The following is a 16,506-nucleotide window of genomic DNA, read 5'->3' as shown; positions in this document are numbered from 1 at the left end:
GACCACTACTTCTGGTGGGGCAAGTTGTGCAACACAGGACTCCAGGGGGCCCCACTCACATTCCCACTCATTGTCATTTGTAAAGCTATTATGACAAGTTTCCAGCAGATGGCAGTGAAGTGCTTGGAGAAAGGCCGGCTTTTTCTGATTCACACAAAGTCACAGTGAGGTGATAAGGTAGGTAACAAAAATCAAGATTACATTAGAAGGGAGGTGGGGATGAAGGTAGGAGATGAGTGCTTGCTGGTAGGTAATGAGAGTCCTGCAACATAAAGTAAATACTCAAATTCGTTGTAAACCTTTTAAAAGTATGTGTGGTAAATTCTATTTTAATGAAATAATTCATTCCAGATTTAAGAGAAGTTTAAAACATCTTTATTCAATAAATTCTAATGTAGTTACTCCAAAGGAAAAAAAGAAAACTGGACAGATACCCTAAATTGAAAATCATTATGTTTATCAATAAGAAGTTTTTAAAAATCTGTCAAGATTGATTTCTATAAGAGCAGCAGCATTCATACAGCAAAGACCCTACTTTCTCTCTCTCTTATATCAAATGATTAAGGTGTATAGAAAATTACGACACCTTGAAAAAAGATACCAATTGAATGGATGAAATATTATTACCAAAGATCAATAATATTATAAGGCATGATTAATTTTAAGAAATCTGGGTAGGGAGGGTGGGAGGGAGGGAGACGCAAGAGGGAAGAGATATGGGAACATATGTGTATGTATAACTGATTCACTTTGTTATAAAGCAGAAACTAACACACCATTGTAAAGCAATTATACTCCAATAAAGAAGTAAAAAAAAGAAATCTGAGATTTAAAGAAAGCATTAAATTTCCTTTACTATTTCTGTCATATATCCACAGAAAAGGAAAATATAGTTAGAACTAAACATGCAAACAAAGGAAAAAGTTGGCAATACAGAGTGATATGTCAGGAAAAATATTTTAAGAGAGCCTGGGTAATCAATTTTCTTGTTGCTGTAACCTCTACCACCTTCTCTAATAACAAAGCAAAATTATACAAATAATTATGTGATATAAAAATGCAAGCCCTAAAAAGGGCTTCCCTGGTGGCACAGTGGTTGAGAGTCCGCCTGCCGATGCAGGGGACACAAATTCGTGCCCCGGTCCGGGAAGATCTCACATGCCGCAGAGTGGCTGGGCCCGTGAGCCATGGCCGCTGAGCCTGCGCGTCCGGAGCCTGTGCCCCGCAACGGGAGAGGCCACAACAGTGAGAGGCCCACATACCGCAAAGAAAAAAAAAAAATGCAAGTTTTTTTAGGATCGGTTTACACTGTGGGTCAATAATATATGCAACGTGTGCGATGAAATGGAATTCCTTTCATATCTTCCCTGTGATCACGGGCATAGTCCCATAAGAAATAATCCAGAAGAATGGAATTGATCTCTCCACTAGTTTTTTCATCCTTTTTTTCAGTAAGCTCCAGAAGACAATCCCGGATCAGCTCAACACACCAAAGTGAACACCCTCTGATTTCCACCTCTTGCCTATTCCCATACGAAAGCACTTCTCCTGAAAGGGAAAAAAGACAGAGCAAGAAGCACTAATAGTCAATGAAATGAAATCTACTCAAAACTTTACTATAGGACAAAACACAGTATTTAAATAGTACTGATTTTAAAATTGTAAATCTCAGATTTTTGGTAATTTAAACCATTTCTAAAAGGCATTAATTCAAAATTGCAAGTTAAGTTCCACAAGGACAAGGACCATGTCTGGCTTAGTTGTCCCAATATCCTTAGGACCTAACCTAGCACCCTGCATATACTAGCTCCCCAATAAACAAAAAGTATGGGGTAACCATACTTTTTTTTTTTTTTTTTGGCTATGCTGGGTCTTTGTTGCTGTGTACAGGCTTTCTCCAGTTGCGGCGAGCGGGGGCTACTTTTTGTTGCGGTGCGTGGGCTTCTCGTTGCGGTGGCTTCTCTTTGTTGCGGAGCACAGGCTCTAGGCACTCGGGCTGCAGTAGTTGTGGCACGCAGGCTCAGTAGTTGTAGCTCGTGGGCTCTAGAGTGCAGGCTCAGTAGTTGTGGCGCACAGGCTTAGTTGCTCTGCGGCATGTGTGGTCTTCCCGGACCAGGGCTTGAACTCGTGTTCCCTGCATTGGCAGGTGGATTCTTAACCACTGCACCACCAGGGAAGTCCCTAACCATACATTTTAAAATATGACAGCAAGATTATTAAATTACTTTTAGAGAGGATTTAAATTTTGGGTTTAATGTCAGGAAAAATAAAAACATTACTGCAAAATGTGGAGGACTCCTAGGGGGCCAAGTAAACAGTACCTCCCTTCCCCACTTAACACTGTCTTGGGGACATGCCAGGTACATCAAGGAAAACCTAGGAAATCAAAGTTCTTAGCTTGAGCAAGGAAAACCATCATCATTCTTCAGATTTAGGATCCTTGAGAGCTTGTTTGGAGGTTCTAGCAGGGGAGCGCAGCTACTCGTATACCCTTGACCAAAGAATGGTCCTCCTCTATCAGGGAAGGTCGTCCTCTTCCACCGAGCATGCAGCTTCAGGAGGGACGCACGTGGAGCGGTGAGGGAGGACGAGGACACCCGCCTAGCCGGCCAGATCAGCCGAATCAACCCTGGCCATCAATGGGGTGACAGATGTCGCAGCCAGATTGCCCTCACATCCTGGATTCAGGATCCTTTAGTCAGCTCTGCCTGAATATGGAGCCGCGAGCTCCTATAGGACCTGCAGTATATTCAGCGCCCATCTCCAGGGTATATCTGATCCTGCAGGGTGGGTGCTGGCAGTGCTTTGCCAGGGAGACTAGAGTTGGGCTCATCAACTCAACTGCCTATAAAGATAAGCCAGATAGAGTACGTGGATGCAGCTGCCAGATGCAAACTGTGGTGAGCTAGAGAGCATGTGCTGCCCTGTGTAAAGGTAAACCCAATGTACCTATATTTCTCTACTCTTACAAGACAAGCCAGAAAGTTGATTTTCATGTGAAATCTCCTATTTGTCAAGTGCTGATAACTAATTAAAAATCACTTAAAACACTGTTCAAGCCAAACAAAACACATCTGCAAGCTATATTTGGCCTCTGGCCACCAATCTGTACCCTTGCACAGAGCTTCACAGTACCTGAGAGGCCCTGTGATCCACTGAGACCTAGGAAAAATACCCTAGCCCCATTGAGTTCCACTCTGTCACCTAGGATCTTAAATAGTGTCCCCTCCATCCATCTCTCCCTGATCCCTGGGGCAGGTGGAAGAACAGACACTGGCTGTGTCCCTCCATTTCCTTACTTTGCCCCAGGTGCCAGCGTACAAATCCATTCTTCAGTTCTCTTGCTAATCAACTCCTTCAAACTTGACTATCAACTTGCCAGATTTGTGAAATCAACCATGACAGTGAATTTGGAGGTAGATACCACACCCAAGTGGAGCCATTTAGATAAGACCACTGCCCCAGCTAACAGCTTGACTGCAACCTTGAGCCAGATGCACTCAGTTAAGCAGCACCCAAATTCCTGATCCATAGAAACTGTGAGATAATGTTTGTTACTTTAAGTCATTAAATATGAGCATAATTTGTTACACAGTAACAAATAACTGTAGAGTTGAACTGTGTTTCCCCCCCCCACCCCACCCCCGCCAAAATACATTCAAGTCCTAACTCCTGGTACCTGTGGATGTGGCCTTACTCGTAAAGAGCCTCTACAGATGTAATCAAGTTAAGATGAGGTCATAACTGTGTTAGGATGGGCCTTCAATGCCATGACTGCTGTCCTCATAAAAAAAAGGAGAGGATACAAAGAGACAGAGAAGACACACAGTGAAGAAAGCCATGGTTGGAGTGATGCAGCTACAAAGCTAAGGAATGCCAAGGACTGCTGGCAGCCACCAGAAGCTAGGAAGAGGCAAAGAAGGATTCTTCCCAACACCCTTCAGAGGGAGCAAGCATGGCCCTGCAAACACCTTGATTTCAGACTTCTAGCCTCCAGAGACATGAAAGAATATATTTCTGTTGTTTTAAGCCATCAAGTTTGTGATAATTTGTTATGTCAGCCATAAGGAAACTAACAAAGTAACTAATACAGCAACTTATAGTATGGAATAGGACATGGACTTTGAAACAGAAAAAGAATGAAACCATTTGAGAGGACTGACATAGATTAGAGTCAGGGAAGGTAACTTGGCCAACATATTAGGCCTAAAAGTCAGCCTTAGAATCACAATGAAGAATCTATTTAGCCAAACTGCATTGTCAGTCTTTATATCTAGCTAAAAAAAATGCCTTTGGCGAAGAGATGGGCTAAAGATAAAATGAACAGAAATCTAGGTAGGTCTTCCAAGGGCTGCCCTACCCAGAAGAGAAGAGAAGAAAAAATTATACGTGTAGCATATCCTCAATTTTGGAAAAAGTATCACTGGATATCAGTTAAGAAAGTTTCTACCTCATCTAATCAAGCGACCTGGTTCTAGATTTCACTTAAGATAATCTTTAGGGACTTCCCTGGTGGTCCAGTGGTTAAGACTCCATGCTCCCAATTCAGGGGGCCCAGGTTTAATCCCTGGTCAGGGAACTAGATTCCGCACGCTGCAACTAAGAGCTCGCGTGCTGTAACTAAAAGAGTCCACATGCTGCAACTAAGACCTGGCGCAGCCAAATAAATAAATATTAAAAAAAAATGTTTTAAATCAGTGTCCTAGCCTTATGTGTGTTCCTTTATATTTATAGGTTCTATCAATGTTTCTCCTCTAGTTTGCTAGTAAAGTACTTTTTTGGGAAAAAAAACCCTCCAACTTTGCTTAAATAGACTAAGAGGCAAGGGAATTTGCTCCCCCTATGACAAACTAGCGAAGGATAGTTTGAAGCTGGATGTAATAAGAGGCAGTAACAGCTGCAGCTGGACATCTGGAAAAGAGCCTCTGGAGGTGAAATGGATGGTAGCAGAAAATTCAGACAACTCTGTACAACTATGCTGGGTGATCCCTTCTCACCAGAGTTTTTCTCACAGTAGCAGAGACAACTTGGTGCTCTAAAAACTCAGGAGAAGGAGATGGAGAAAGCATGGAGAGTTAGGAAAAGCTATGTGGAAGAGGTAACATTTGAACTAAGCCTTTGTGGATGTGTAGGATTTGAACTGAAATAAAGAAAATCTGGGTGAGGGAAACCAAGCAAGAGTGTGTTTAGAGATAGGAATGAACATTCTATACGTTGGCCAAAAAAAAGATCAGCTGAATATGGCTGTATGTAGAAGCCCTGACTGCTAAATGTTGTCCCTTTTAAAGGCATCCAACAATTAATGACCCCAGACATGAGCATTGTGATATAAAATAGCTTGTTATTTTTCAAATGAGGAAATGGGCAAAACGGATTGCCCGGGCTTCCCTCGTGGCGCAGTGGTTGAGAGTCCACCTGCCGATGCAGGAGACACGGGTTCGTGCCCCGGTCTGGGAGGATCCCACATGCCGCGGAGCGGCTGGGCCGCTGAGCGCAAAAAAAAAAAAAAAAAAAAAAAAAAAAAACGGATTGCCCAAGGCTGCATAAAAACCTGGTAGAAGCAATCATAAGAATAATGGTACTTTTATATCCTGTGCTATTCTTATTTTGGGTGATTGAAATCTATTTCACAAGAGAAAATTATTCAATCATAAAAACTACTTCTTTTAAAAATAAAGAAAAAAGTAGCTGAAAATACTGTACCTAAAAGAGAAATTAACATGACAATTGTACAGTATAATTATTTTCCTTATACAAAGAAATGTTTAAAAAACAAAAAGCTACTTCTCATACAAACACAATTATCTATACTCACATATTATAATAAGGCTCCCACTCTTGAGAATCAATAATCAAACCCAATAATGGTAAATAAATAAGCCTAGGAAAGTGAGTGACTTGTGCAAGATAAGCCAGTGACAGACCTTGGAGCCTCCTAATGCAAAATCCAGTACATATTACCTCTCTCTCAGCCCACCTTTTTTTTTTTTTTTCCTGTATGCAGGCCTCTCACTGCTGTGGCCTCTCCCGTTGTGGAGCACAGGCTCCGGACGCGCAGGCTCAGCGGCCATGGCTCACGGGCCCAGCCACTCCGCGGCATGTGGGCTCTTCCTGGACTGGGGCACGAATCCATGTCCCCTGCATCAGCAGGCGGACTCTCAACCACTGCACCACCAGGGAAGCCCTCAGCGCACCTTTTATTTCACAGTGTAGTGTGCTCTTCAGCTTAACACTCTTTAAATGCAAACCTGAACTGTCTTAGTGTTGCACACCTTCACGTGACATAAATTTAGGTTTCATTTTATTATAAGACTCTGAAATGATGATGTCCAAATAGTGTGATTTCCAACAATATCTATATTCTACACTGTAAACAACAAAAAGCAATTTTCTTTGTAATTTAATTGCCCCTGCATTCTTCTTTACATGTGCTTTTAACAATAATAGTGTTTTGTTTTGCTTTTTAAGGAAAGAAGACCTTTTGTGAAAGAAACTAGACAAAGACCCAACAATTCATAGTATAACAAAGAATGGCTTAATTAAGCTGGCAAACCTTTGAGAAGTTTCTCCAGTAGTTCGTCAGAGTACTTCAGGGCTCCCAGGTAAACAAGAACCTGAGGTAATCTATAGTCAGCAAACATGGTGATTCTGGAGATGTCCTTGAAGCAGCCGTCTCCTTTTCCCTCTAATACACTCCACGTATCTGCCACAAGGATTTGGGCCCGTTTGTAAAAAGAAATTCTTTTCCCCTGATGAATGAGGAGAATATAAATGTTACCTGGGTATGTGAAAGCTTTATGTATGCTATTAAAAAAAAGGCACACATAGAAAACATTTTTCAAGGGTGGAATAATCTTACTCTTTGGTAAGAATTTATAGGCCTTTTACAGAAGAAAAGAAGGGGTCTAATAAATACTAAGTTATCTCTATCACTCCAAATTTACTTCCTATATTTTTCAAAGCACATAAAATACAATTTATGTAATCATGGCACTATTTAGTATTCTTTTTCAATGGCATTACTTCATATACATATTTCTGTGTCACTATAATCCACCTGCTTGCTATTGTTAAGGGCTAGATAGCATTTCTTTAGAAAGTTTCTTAAGTTAAAAAATATATGTTTTTCTGATTGCAACATAATTCACATTAATTGTATAAAATATGGAAGAGTATAAAGAAGAAAATAATCATTCCTAAATTCACCTCTGAAGAGAATTACAACATCCATTTTTTAATGTTTCCTTTCAGATAAAATAATTAACTTATTTCAGAGATAAAGACAAAACTGATCAACAGCTATAATTTATCAAGTCTACCCTTTTTGGAAATGGTCCAAGTTAATATGTAATTCCATATAACAAAATTAGTTACCAATTATATTTATACATGGAAGAAACAAATTTAACCAGGCATTATAAGATAATGGGTCATAATTTAACTCAAAAATTCTCTATAGGGACTTCCCTGGTGGTCCAGTGGTTAACACTCCATGCTCCCAAAGCAGGGGGCCTGGGTTCAATCCCTGGTCAGGGAACTAGATCCCACATGCCGCAACTAAAGATCCCATGTGCCGCAACTAAGACCCCGGTGCAGCCAAACAAATAAATAAATAAATAAATTTTTTTAAACTCTCTATAAAAGTACAAATGCTCATTAGCTTTCACTATGGAAAAACATAGATAATTACAGTCTACTCCTAGTCCTAACACCAATGCTAATAACCTCAAATCATCTTTTATAACTGCTAGTCTGCTAAATGTGAATAATCAGTATCACTGGCTCTCAAAATATACTCTGACCACCTTGAAGAATGTTTAAATAAGTAAATGACATAAAGAAGTAAATAAAAAATGAAATTAAATTCTTCAAGGAAAGACTCCATATAAAAATTCTTTAAGATGATAATATAGATTCCTTTATTTACTAAAAAAAACCTCCAATGCTACACTGTCCTAATGAGAAATAACCTAATATTCCTTAACCTTAAGGTATACCTCTTACAATCAATCCAGACTTACTTTTACTAAATAAACTAAATTTCATTTCTTTTTTTTTTTTAAACTAAATTTTCTAAGGCCACCACTAAAAGAGCGGATATCTTGTTTTCTAGGGCAAACACATACACTCATTTTTTGACATAGTGTAAAGACTGTAAATTACACTGAGTGCTGGGGGAACAAATCACCACTAAGAAATATCCCTATATCATTTGCTAATAATCTATATTCTCAAACCTATCAAAATATGACAACCTGGCAGCTGTTCCTCTATATACACTGGACTTATATATGGTAACTAGGTTTCTAATTCAAGTCTACTTTATTAAACAGCAAGGCATAAAACTTAATTTGCAAAATAAAACTGTTTCAAACAAAATTATTACATCATAATATTTATTATGATAGAAGCTATTGTCTCCTATTTTTAACAGGATTCATAGAGCAAACTGGAAAAATCTAGGAACCAGACTTATATAACAAAATGAGTGCTGGCATCTAACAAAACACAAATTGTCACATCATGAGCACTGTTTCCATGGTAGCCAATTAGTATCACAAAGATTAGATTATAATACCCTAAAATGAAAACAAAAACAAAAACAAATTCAAGCAAGGAATCTAAAAATAAACTTAAATCACCTATAAAACATTTTCTTAACAAGCTGATATGGTTTTTAGTAATGAAATAATTTTAGTAATAAAATTCTACATCTGTAAAATATTAACTGATATCACTGAAAATACCAGTAAATCCTCAAATAACAATTACCCTATATTTCCATAATATTGCTTGGTGAATGAAGCATTTTCAAAATAGTACCTTTATAAAGTAATTACCAGTGTAAAACTCTATAACCATGAGTTGATTTTCTGCAACAAACTTATTATGAACAAATTAGAAAGGTCAAAAATTACAAATGCTTAAGAGTAACATAAAATGTTATCAATTAAAATATCAGAAAAGCTCATGCTTTTCATGTATATTTATCAGTACATCAGCGTAAAGGAAGCCAATCTATTAATTAGGACTTTTATATAGCTACTGAATAGTCTAAATCAGAGTCACTTGAAGAGCTTAAAAAAAAATAGTTCTGGGCTTCCCTGGTGGCGCGGTGCTTGAGAGTCCGCCTGCCGATGCAGGAGACGCGGGTTCGTGCCCCGTTTCGGGAGGATCCCACATGCCGCGGAGCGGCTGGGCCCGTGAGCCATGGCCGCTGAGCCTGCGCGTCCGGAGCCTGTGCTCCGCAAATGGGAGAGGCCACAACAGTGAGAGGCCCGCATAACGCAAGAAAAAAAAAAAAAAAGTTCTTTTACCCATAGATCAGAATCTTTGAGGATGGTGCTTTGGAAATGTATCTGAATTCTGAAGCTTCCTGATTCTGGGGCACAGCCAGGATGGGAAACCATTGATCTAAAACTGTCTCATTTAGACAAATTTTCTAATTTCATTAATTTCTTCATAATGTCTAAAAATGAATGATATTCGCAGTAACTAAATAAACATTAAAAACAATTGTAACTATTTTTATGTAACTTGCTGAAGATTAAAAAATACAGCAACCAATACCACGACCATATTACGAAGGAGCAGGGAAAAGGGCATTCCAATACGCTGTGGCTGATCATCTTTCTGGAGAAGAGTTACCATTTTTATGTATCACAAGCCTGAAAATCCTGGCCATGCTCTGACTCAGTAATCCCATTACTAGGAATCCATCCTAAGAAAATATTATGGGTGTGAACTGTTGTCAGTATTGCTTATTATTATATAAAACTGAAAACAATAAGATACAAAATTCAATTTAAAAACTAAAACTGTGTATCACAATTATTCTGGTAAAATAGTTAGGGCAAATAATTATGGTAATGTACATCCATATGGTGGAATACTGTGAAATCATTAAAAATAGTAGTATGGAAAAAAAAGTGTGCTGTGAAGGAATTTTTATTGACATAGATGCTCATAATATGTTAAATTTTAAAACAGTTTGTATAGCATAACTCTCCCCCACTCATATGTATACACATTCACACACACAGAGAAAAAGACCAGATTGTGAACAGTGGTTACCTCTTGGCAGAATAAAGACTGCTCCGCTCCTCTGTACCTTCCAAATTCTGTATTAATTTGTTTCACTTTTGCAATTAGAAAATTTTAAAATATGGATTAAAAGACATTTGATTTTAGCACTTTCTGAATTCAGAAGCAGCGCCCAAACTTAATTAGAATTCCTTTAGACTTGGAATTAATTGAGCAAAGTGCTCTAACTATTTATATATTTTTTAAATGAATATGCAAAAGTAACTGTAAAGTAACTAATCAAAGGGTTAAGTGAGCACCCACTACATGCTCAGTGTTATGTTAGGAATCATATGGCTTTCAGAAATATAGTGCTTTTGAGTAACAATAATAATAATCTTATGAAAAAATACATGAAAAAATATAATACTCCTTTAGGAAAGTGTTAAAAGGTTTAGGCTTGATTTTTGTTACATTTTGGCGATACTTCTGTAAGAATGTATTTTAGAAATAAATACTGATAGGAAATGGTTCAGGTACTAATTTTCATTTAAAATGTACCAGCCTTAAAATTAATCTATATCCTGGTACAGTTTTTAACTGAACTTTTCAGCATACATAACAAATCAAAAGAAAGCACTATGCTGTAAATAAAAGAGAAATTCAACAAATGCTTACTAAATCAACACCATAATCTACCAAAAAATAACTCCTTTCTTTCACAAAGACAAAAATTCAGGACAACTTGAAAGTAAATAAACTACATGGTGTCCTGAATTCATTCCATCCTGAAGTCATGTTAGATTTAATCTCAGCCCTTTTTCTACAACAACCATGTTAGTTCTGGAATACACAGAGTCTTAGCCACATTAATGGCAGTTTGATTTATTTTATACACTGTTTAATATATTTATAAATGGTCGGAATGATGGACCAAGGAACTTGATCCAAATTTCCTGAAAAACAAGGTTGAAACGACATACTTTGAAGACAAAGATAAATCTCAAAGTACCCTCTGCATTAGTAAAATGGTTCCTCAGAAGAGAATAAAGTTCAACAGTGGCCTAGGGCCTCTTTTCTAAGAACTGCCTCTGTCTGGTCCATTCAGTCCTCACCCAGGAGTTTTAGAACCCAGAGGAAGTTTCTCCCTCTCTCCCTGATGGCTGAAGTGATAAAATGCAAAATTCATGGACCTTTTCTACTTCATGGAGAAAGCTGGTCTGCGGTAAGGGAAAAACTGAGTCAAGAGAAACAAAGAAGAGAGACTGAATCCTGATGGCATTGAGTCCCTGATCCTGGATGTTTATCCCCAGTACCTATCCCCAAATTCTTTTTGCTTAAGTTTTTTCTTGTTTTGTGTCTGTCAGTTGCAATTAAAAGAATCTTAACATACATAATCAGGCATCTCTCACTTTACAGCAGAATTAAAAAGCTAGCTATTTCTTGACTAAATGACCTAAGATACACTAGATAACCTTTCTTTTTTTCAGACTTTGGTTCTTGGTCTGCAAACAGGACTGTAATGTTCCTTGTCCCTAGGCCCCACAGAGCTGTTCTGTGGATCAAATGAGTGTGCAAACACCTTGTAAATCATAAAGAACGATTTGAACAATATTACTGGTAATTTTAGTTGTTGAATTGTGATTACAAAAGGGTAGCTTCAAAATTTTAAGTTGACACAAGTATTCATTAACTTAGTCAATAGATTTACTTTATATGATCCCCCTGAAGTTGCTTTCAATTCTACATCACAGTTAAAATAAACAGTGATAACAAATTCTAAAAGAATTATACAAAAGCAAAATCCAAGTGTACACTGGGAGAGTACACAAAATATTCACCCTTTTAAAAGAACGCCTATTTAAACTTTTTTGTACCATAAAGCAAATAATACTGTTAAAGTACCCTGTGTATGAAAAAGAAAACACACAGTATATATACATTAGAACTCTGCAAGAAATATTTTTTATTAGAGAGAATTTAGTATACATCCTGATTTTCATCCAATGAAGTAAATTTTTTGAAGTACTAAAAGGACCTCACTATCCCTAAGTGACAACATCCTGTTGAAGGTCTAGTGTTAATTCAGGTTTGAAACATTTTAAAGGACAGAATAAAGAGAATACACTGATTAGAGAACATTAAGAAAAGTAATATCTTTGAAACACTACTTAATAATTTTGCTATTGTTCCTTTGTTCCACGTGGAAAAAAATTCCAAAATTTAAATTTTTATTCTCAAAAGGAATTCTGGAAGTAAAAGAGTTAACTATGAGAAGATAATTAACTCTAAAATGGCCAACAGGGGCTTCCCTAGTGGCACAGCGATTAAGACTCCGCCTGCCAATGCAGGGGACACGGGTTTGAGCCCTGGTCAGGGAAGATCCCACATGCCGCAGAGCAACTGAGCCTGTGCGTCACAACTACTGAGCCTGTGCTCTAGAGCCCGTGAGCCACAGCTACTGAGCCCGTGTGCCACAACTACTGAAGCCCGCGCGCCTAGAGCCCGTGCTCCGCAACAAGAGAAGCCACTGCAATGAGAAGCCCGCGCACTGCAACGAAGACCCAATGCTGCCAAAAAATAAATAAGTATATTTAAAAAAAAAAAAAAAAAAAAAATGGCCAACAGAAGCAACTCACCTCAAACTGAGTCACATCTCTATAAGAAGGAAAGCTTTCAACTACCAGGTGCAATAACTTCTGAGCACTTTTATCACTTTTTCGGACACAATTAAGAAAAGAGCCTTCAAATTTCTCAAGCAGAATTTTCCCGGTTTCATTGAGAATCCGATGCCTCTCTTCTATCAAAGGCATGGGGACGTCTGTGTCAGAACGGAGTATATGCCGAACCTCATCCAGGGTAACTGTGGCATAGTACGAAGCACTAGTTATTGGTATCCCTTGGGGAGAAAAGAAAAGGCATTGGAACAATGTCATACATTTATATTCATTAGGCCCTTGCTATTGCAACACAATTAAAATGAAACCACATAATTGTTAAAGGAATGCATAATTGTTACAGGAATGCAGTAAAAGTGGATGAGTAATTAAAAATCAGAAGCAGATCCCTCATTCTCTATTTGCTTGTATTTATTCATCCACTTCTAACAATTGTAATATTACATCAGATGTATTTTGACTGTGTAAAATGTGTTATAACTTCTGCCCTTTGTTCCTCAGATGCCATCAAAGTGGCATTCTTTAGAAAACTGACTTTGGGGCTTCCCTGGTGGCGCAGCGGTTGAGAGTCCGCCTGCCGATACAGGGGACATGGGTTCATGCCCCGGTCCGGGAAGATTCCACATGCCCCGGAGCGGCTGGGCCCGTGAGCCGTGGCCGCTGGGCCTGTGCGTCCGGAGCCTGTGCTCCTTAACGGGAGAGGCCACAACAGTGAGAGGCCCACGTACCGAAAAGAAAAGAAAACTGACTTTGACTTAGCTCTGACAATGATAAATATTAGAATCATTTCCCACTGAAAAAAGATTTCATGCCAGCCTCTTCTCATACTTTTAAGCAGAGGTACAGGCAGTGAAGAACTTCAATTTCGCCTTATCAACACATTATTCCATCTCCCAACCCGCTCTGTGGGACCCTCCCACTAAGCTGAAACCTCAAAGCTGCTGGGTCTGACCGGGAGAAGGGGCACCAACCTTCCTCCAGCGCTCTGTTGACCGCGGCGCACAGGGACCAGTACCCACTGTACGTTTTCCCCCCGTACCCCACCAGACATCTGTGCTCGTCACTCTCCGACCAGAAGGAGAAGTTGAGCGTGTCTGTCACGAACACCCAGTTAACGGCGGCCTCGTCCGCCGCCTTGGGGTTCAGTTCGTGAAGGGCCTTCCAGGCCCCCACGCGCAGCTCGGGCCCCGCGGCCTTGGCCAGCAGAAGCTCGGCCACTCTCCGCACGCCTCCGCCGTCAATGAACACATCTCGACTGTTCTCCGCAATGAATTCTGCGGACTCCCTGGGAGTCAGAAGCCCGTCCATCCGCCCCTTCCCTGTGGAAAGGGAACCGACGCTTTCGCCCGCAGGCCGGCCAAACTTCCCTCTCTAGCTGGGGCAAGGGCCAGGGTCCCCTACGACTCCCCCTCCCTTTCCACCGCGGGATCGCTGCCCTAAAAGGCTCCCGCCCTCTCAGAGAAGCCAGCAAAACCGACTGGGCCCGGCCCCGACAGACACAGCCGTAACAGACTGGGGAACTGTGCATACCGCTGCGCTGCGCAGCGCGCCAGCCCGAGGCCGCAAGCACTTCCGGGAGGGCGGCCCCGCCCACTCGCGCCGGGGCGCACTCCCGGGACCCGCTTCCGCTTCTGAAGGTCTGGAAACCGCCTGGAAGCGACCGGCGCGCCCTGGCTGGGAGTTGCCCACTCCGAGACGTGGGCCTCGGCCGTTTTGCCCGTGCTCCCCGCTCTCTCGGACAGGTGGGCCTGCGTCCGCCGCCGTGGCCCGAGTTGCGATGATTCCAACCGGTGTACTGCGTTGCCCTCACTCGGCTCCCGCCCCTCCCCTCTCCACGGAGGGCGAAGTCTGGGCAAGATACCCCTGGCGACGCCCTGCATCCGGGTTCCTGGAACGCGAGGAGCTTTCTGGCCGCGGGTCTCGGTGTGGGAGGCCGAGCCACCCCTAGACTACGACACGGGTTGGCGGCCCCGCCACCCCCCACCCCCCACCCCCATGTCCCAGGCAGGCCACTTCTTCATTTTGCTGAATCCTGGCCCATTTGGAGGTTTAGGATTAGTTGGAATGTTTGGAGAAATGGATGAGGAAACAAGTGTATTGAATCGTTAAATTAATATTATGTGCCTGGATTTGGGCTTAGATACCGAATCCCATTTAGTCTACGGCCGTGTCGAAAGCAGCAATCGTAATCCCTATTTGTGCAAGAGAAGCTGAGTGATTCAGTGCTTACTTCCTGGTCACAGCAGTGGTGTGGGCTGAGATTCCATCTCCAAGTCAAAGGCACTTTCCACGAACCAAGCTCACCAGTGCCAACCATCCTGGTCAAGTAAGGGACTATGTCAGTGGCTCTAATCAACTGAAGAGACATTATTATAAAATATAAGTATCACCTTACAGCCCCAAACTGAAAAAAGCAAAACAAAACAAACGCACACAAACCTAGGAGTATAAGGAGAGAGGTTTAAGAGTCAGTTTAGTGATGATCCAAGTTTGCCTCGTGATGAATTTTGGTATAGAGGCATGTATTTTTTTCTCCTTCAGAGACTTAAATCTCCATGGATCATATAAAACGTTCACATCTTTGAAAATCATCTATTAAAAATAATCATCAGTAGTCATCTCTAGTTATTGAATTGGGGGAGTATTTGGAACTTTAAGTCTGACAACTGTGCCTTTAGAGAAGCAGAACACCTTCATCCCTGCAGTCTCTTCATTTGGATAAGAAAAAGGAACTTTAAGAGCTTCACTACGATTTGCTCTTCCAGAAAAAGTCACTAGTACAGTAACACAGTTGTTGAATAAATGTCAACCTGTTGACTACCCCAGCAGTTGTAAGTCTTGGGAGTCAAAGAAGTTGACTAGTAGGGAGTTCCCTGGTGGTCCAGTGGTTAGGACTTGGTGCTTTCACTGCCACGGCCCCAGGTTCAATCCCTGGTCTGGAACTAACATACCGCAAGCCATGTGGCCAAAGGAAAAAAAGAAGTTGATTGATTAGCAAGAAAATTTAGCAATCTATGAAAGAATCCAAGAGGTTAAATAATTTAGGCCATTTTCTTATACTGAGGCTTGTTGACAAAAAAAAAAGTCAAAATTCTACTATGTTCAGGCTATTGAGTGAGACATAAGAGTAGTATAAACAAAAGTAAAACATGCTTCCTTCTCTCAAGGAACTTCTTAAGATAAAGCATAAACTTTTCGTGTATAAGAGGAGCTGTTTTTTTTTTTAAGTATGTTTGCAAGATTCTAGGTATGGAAAAAGTGAGTTCTTTACCTACTCAACATCCTTTCCCTCTTTCTTCCTTCCCAGCAGAATTCTTTTTTTTTTTTTAACATCTTTATTGGAGTATAATTGCTTTACAATGGTGTGTTAGTTTCTACTTTATAACGAAGTGAATCAGCTATACATATACATATGTCCCCATATCTCCTCCCTCTTGCGTCTCCCTCCCACCCTCCCTATCCTACCCCTCTAGGTGGTCACAAAGCACAGAGCTGATCTCCCTGTCCAGCAGAATTCTGATGTTCAGGAATCTCTCTCTCACCCACAGTTGGTGTAGCACAGCATCCTCAGCTCCAGAGGTGGTCTGGACTGGTCTAAGGGTAATATTACCCTCTTGCCAGGGATTAGATTAGGATCATGCATGTTCCCCAGTTCACCTCAATGAGTTGCAAGGATAGGTTTGCAGGATGCTTCCAGAAAAGCTTTTCCAGGAGAACTTCCAGAAGTGATTCATGCTCCTTCTGGACATGGTTGTTCTTGGATATGAGGCTTGAAATTGCTACAGTCTTTTTTTTTTTTTTTTTT

The 16,506-nt window shown here is 40.6% G+C and overlaps 1 protein-coding gene across 1 annotated transcript; it reads right to left on the bottom strand.

Moving 5' to 3' along the window:
- Nucleotides 1-1,273: 1,273 nt before the first annotated feature.
- QNG1 (Q-nucleotide N-glycosylase 1) lies at nt 1,274-14,155 on the bottom strand. The gene is made up of 4 exons (XM_007467437.1): nt 13,673-14,155; nt 12,663-12,922; nt 6,554-6,749; nt 1,274-1,548 (listed from the first exon to the last, which is right to left on the bottom strand). Exons 1-4 carry the CDS (start codon nt 14,007-14,009, stop codon nt 1,316-1,318), a joined length of 1,026 nt encoding a protein of 341 aa, XP_007467499.1. The 5' UTR covers nt 14,010-14,155; the 3' UTR covers nt 1,274-1,315.
- Between the last annotated feature and the right edge of the window lie 2,351 nt (nt 14,156-16,506).

This window comes from Lipotes vexillifer, unplaced genomic scaffold (assembly GCF_000442215.2).
Source record: "Lipotes vexillifer unplaced genomic scaffold, Lipotes_vexillifer_v1.1 scaffold917, whole genome shotgun sequence".
Classification (NCBI taxonomy): Eukaryota; Metazoa; Chordata; class Mammalia; order Artiodactyla; family Lipotidae; genus Lipotes; species Lipotes vexillifer.
This window is presented reverse-complemented; position numbering and strand designations above follow the sequence as displayed.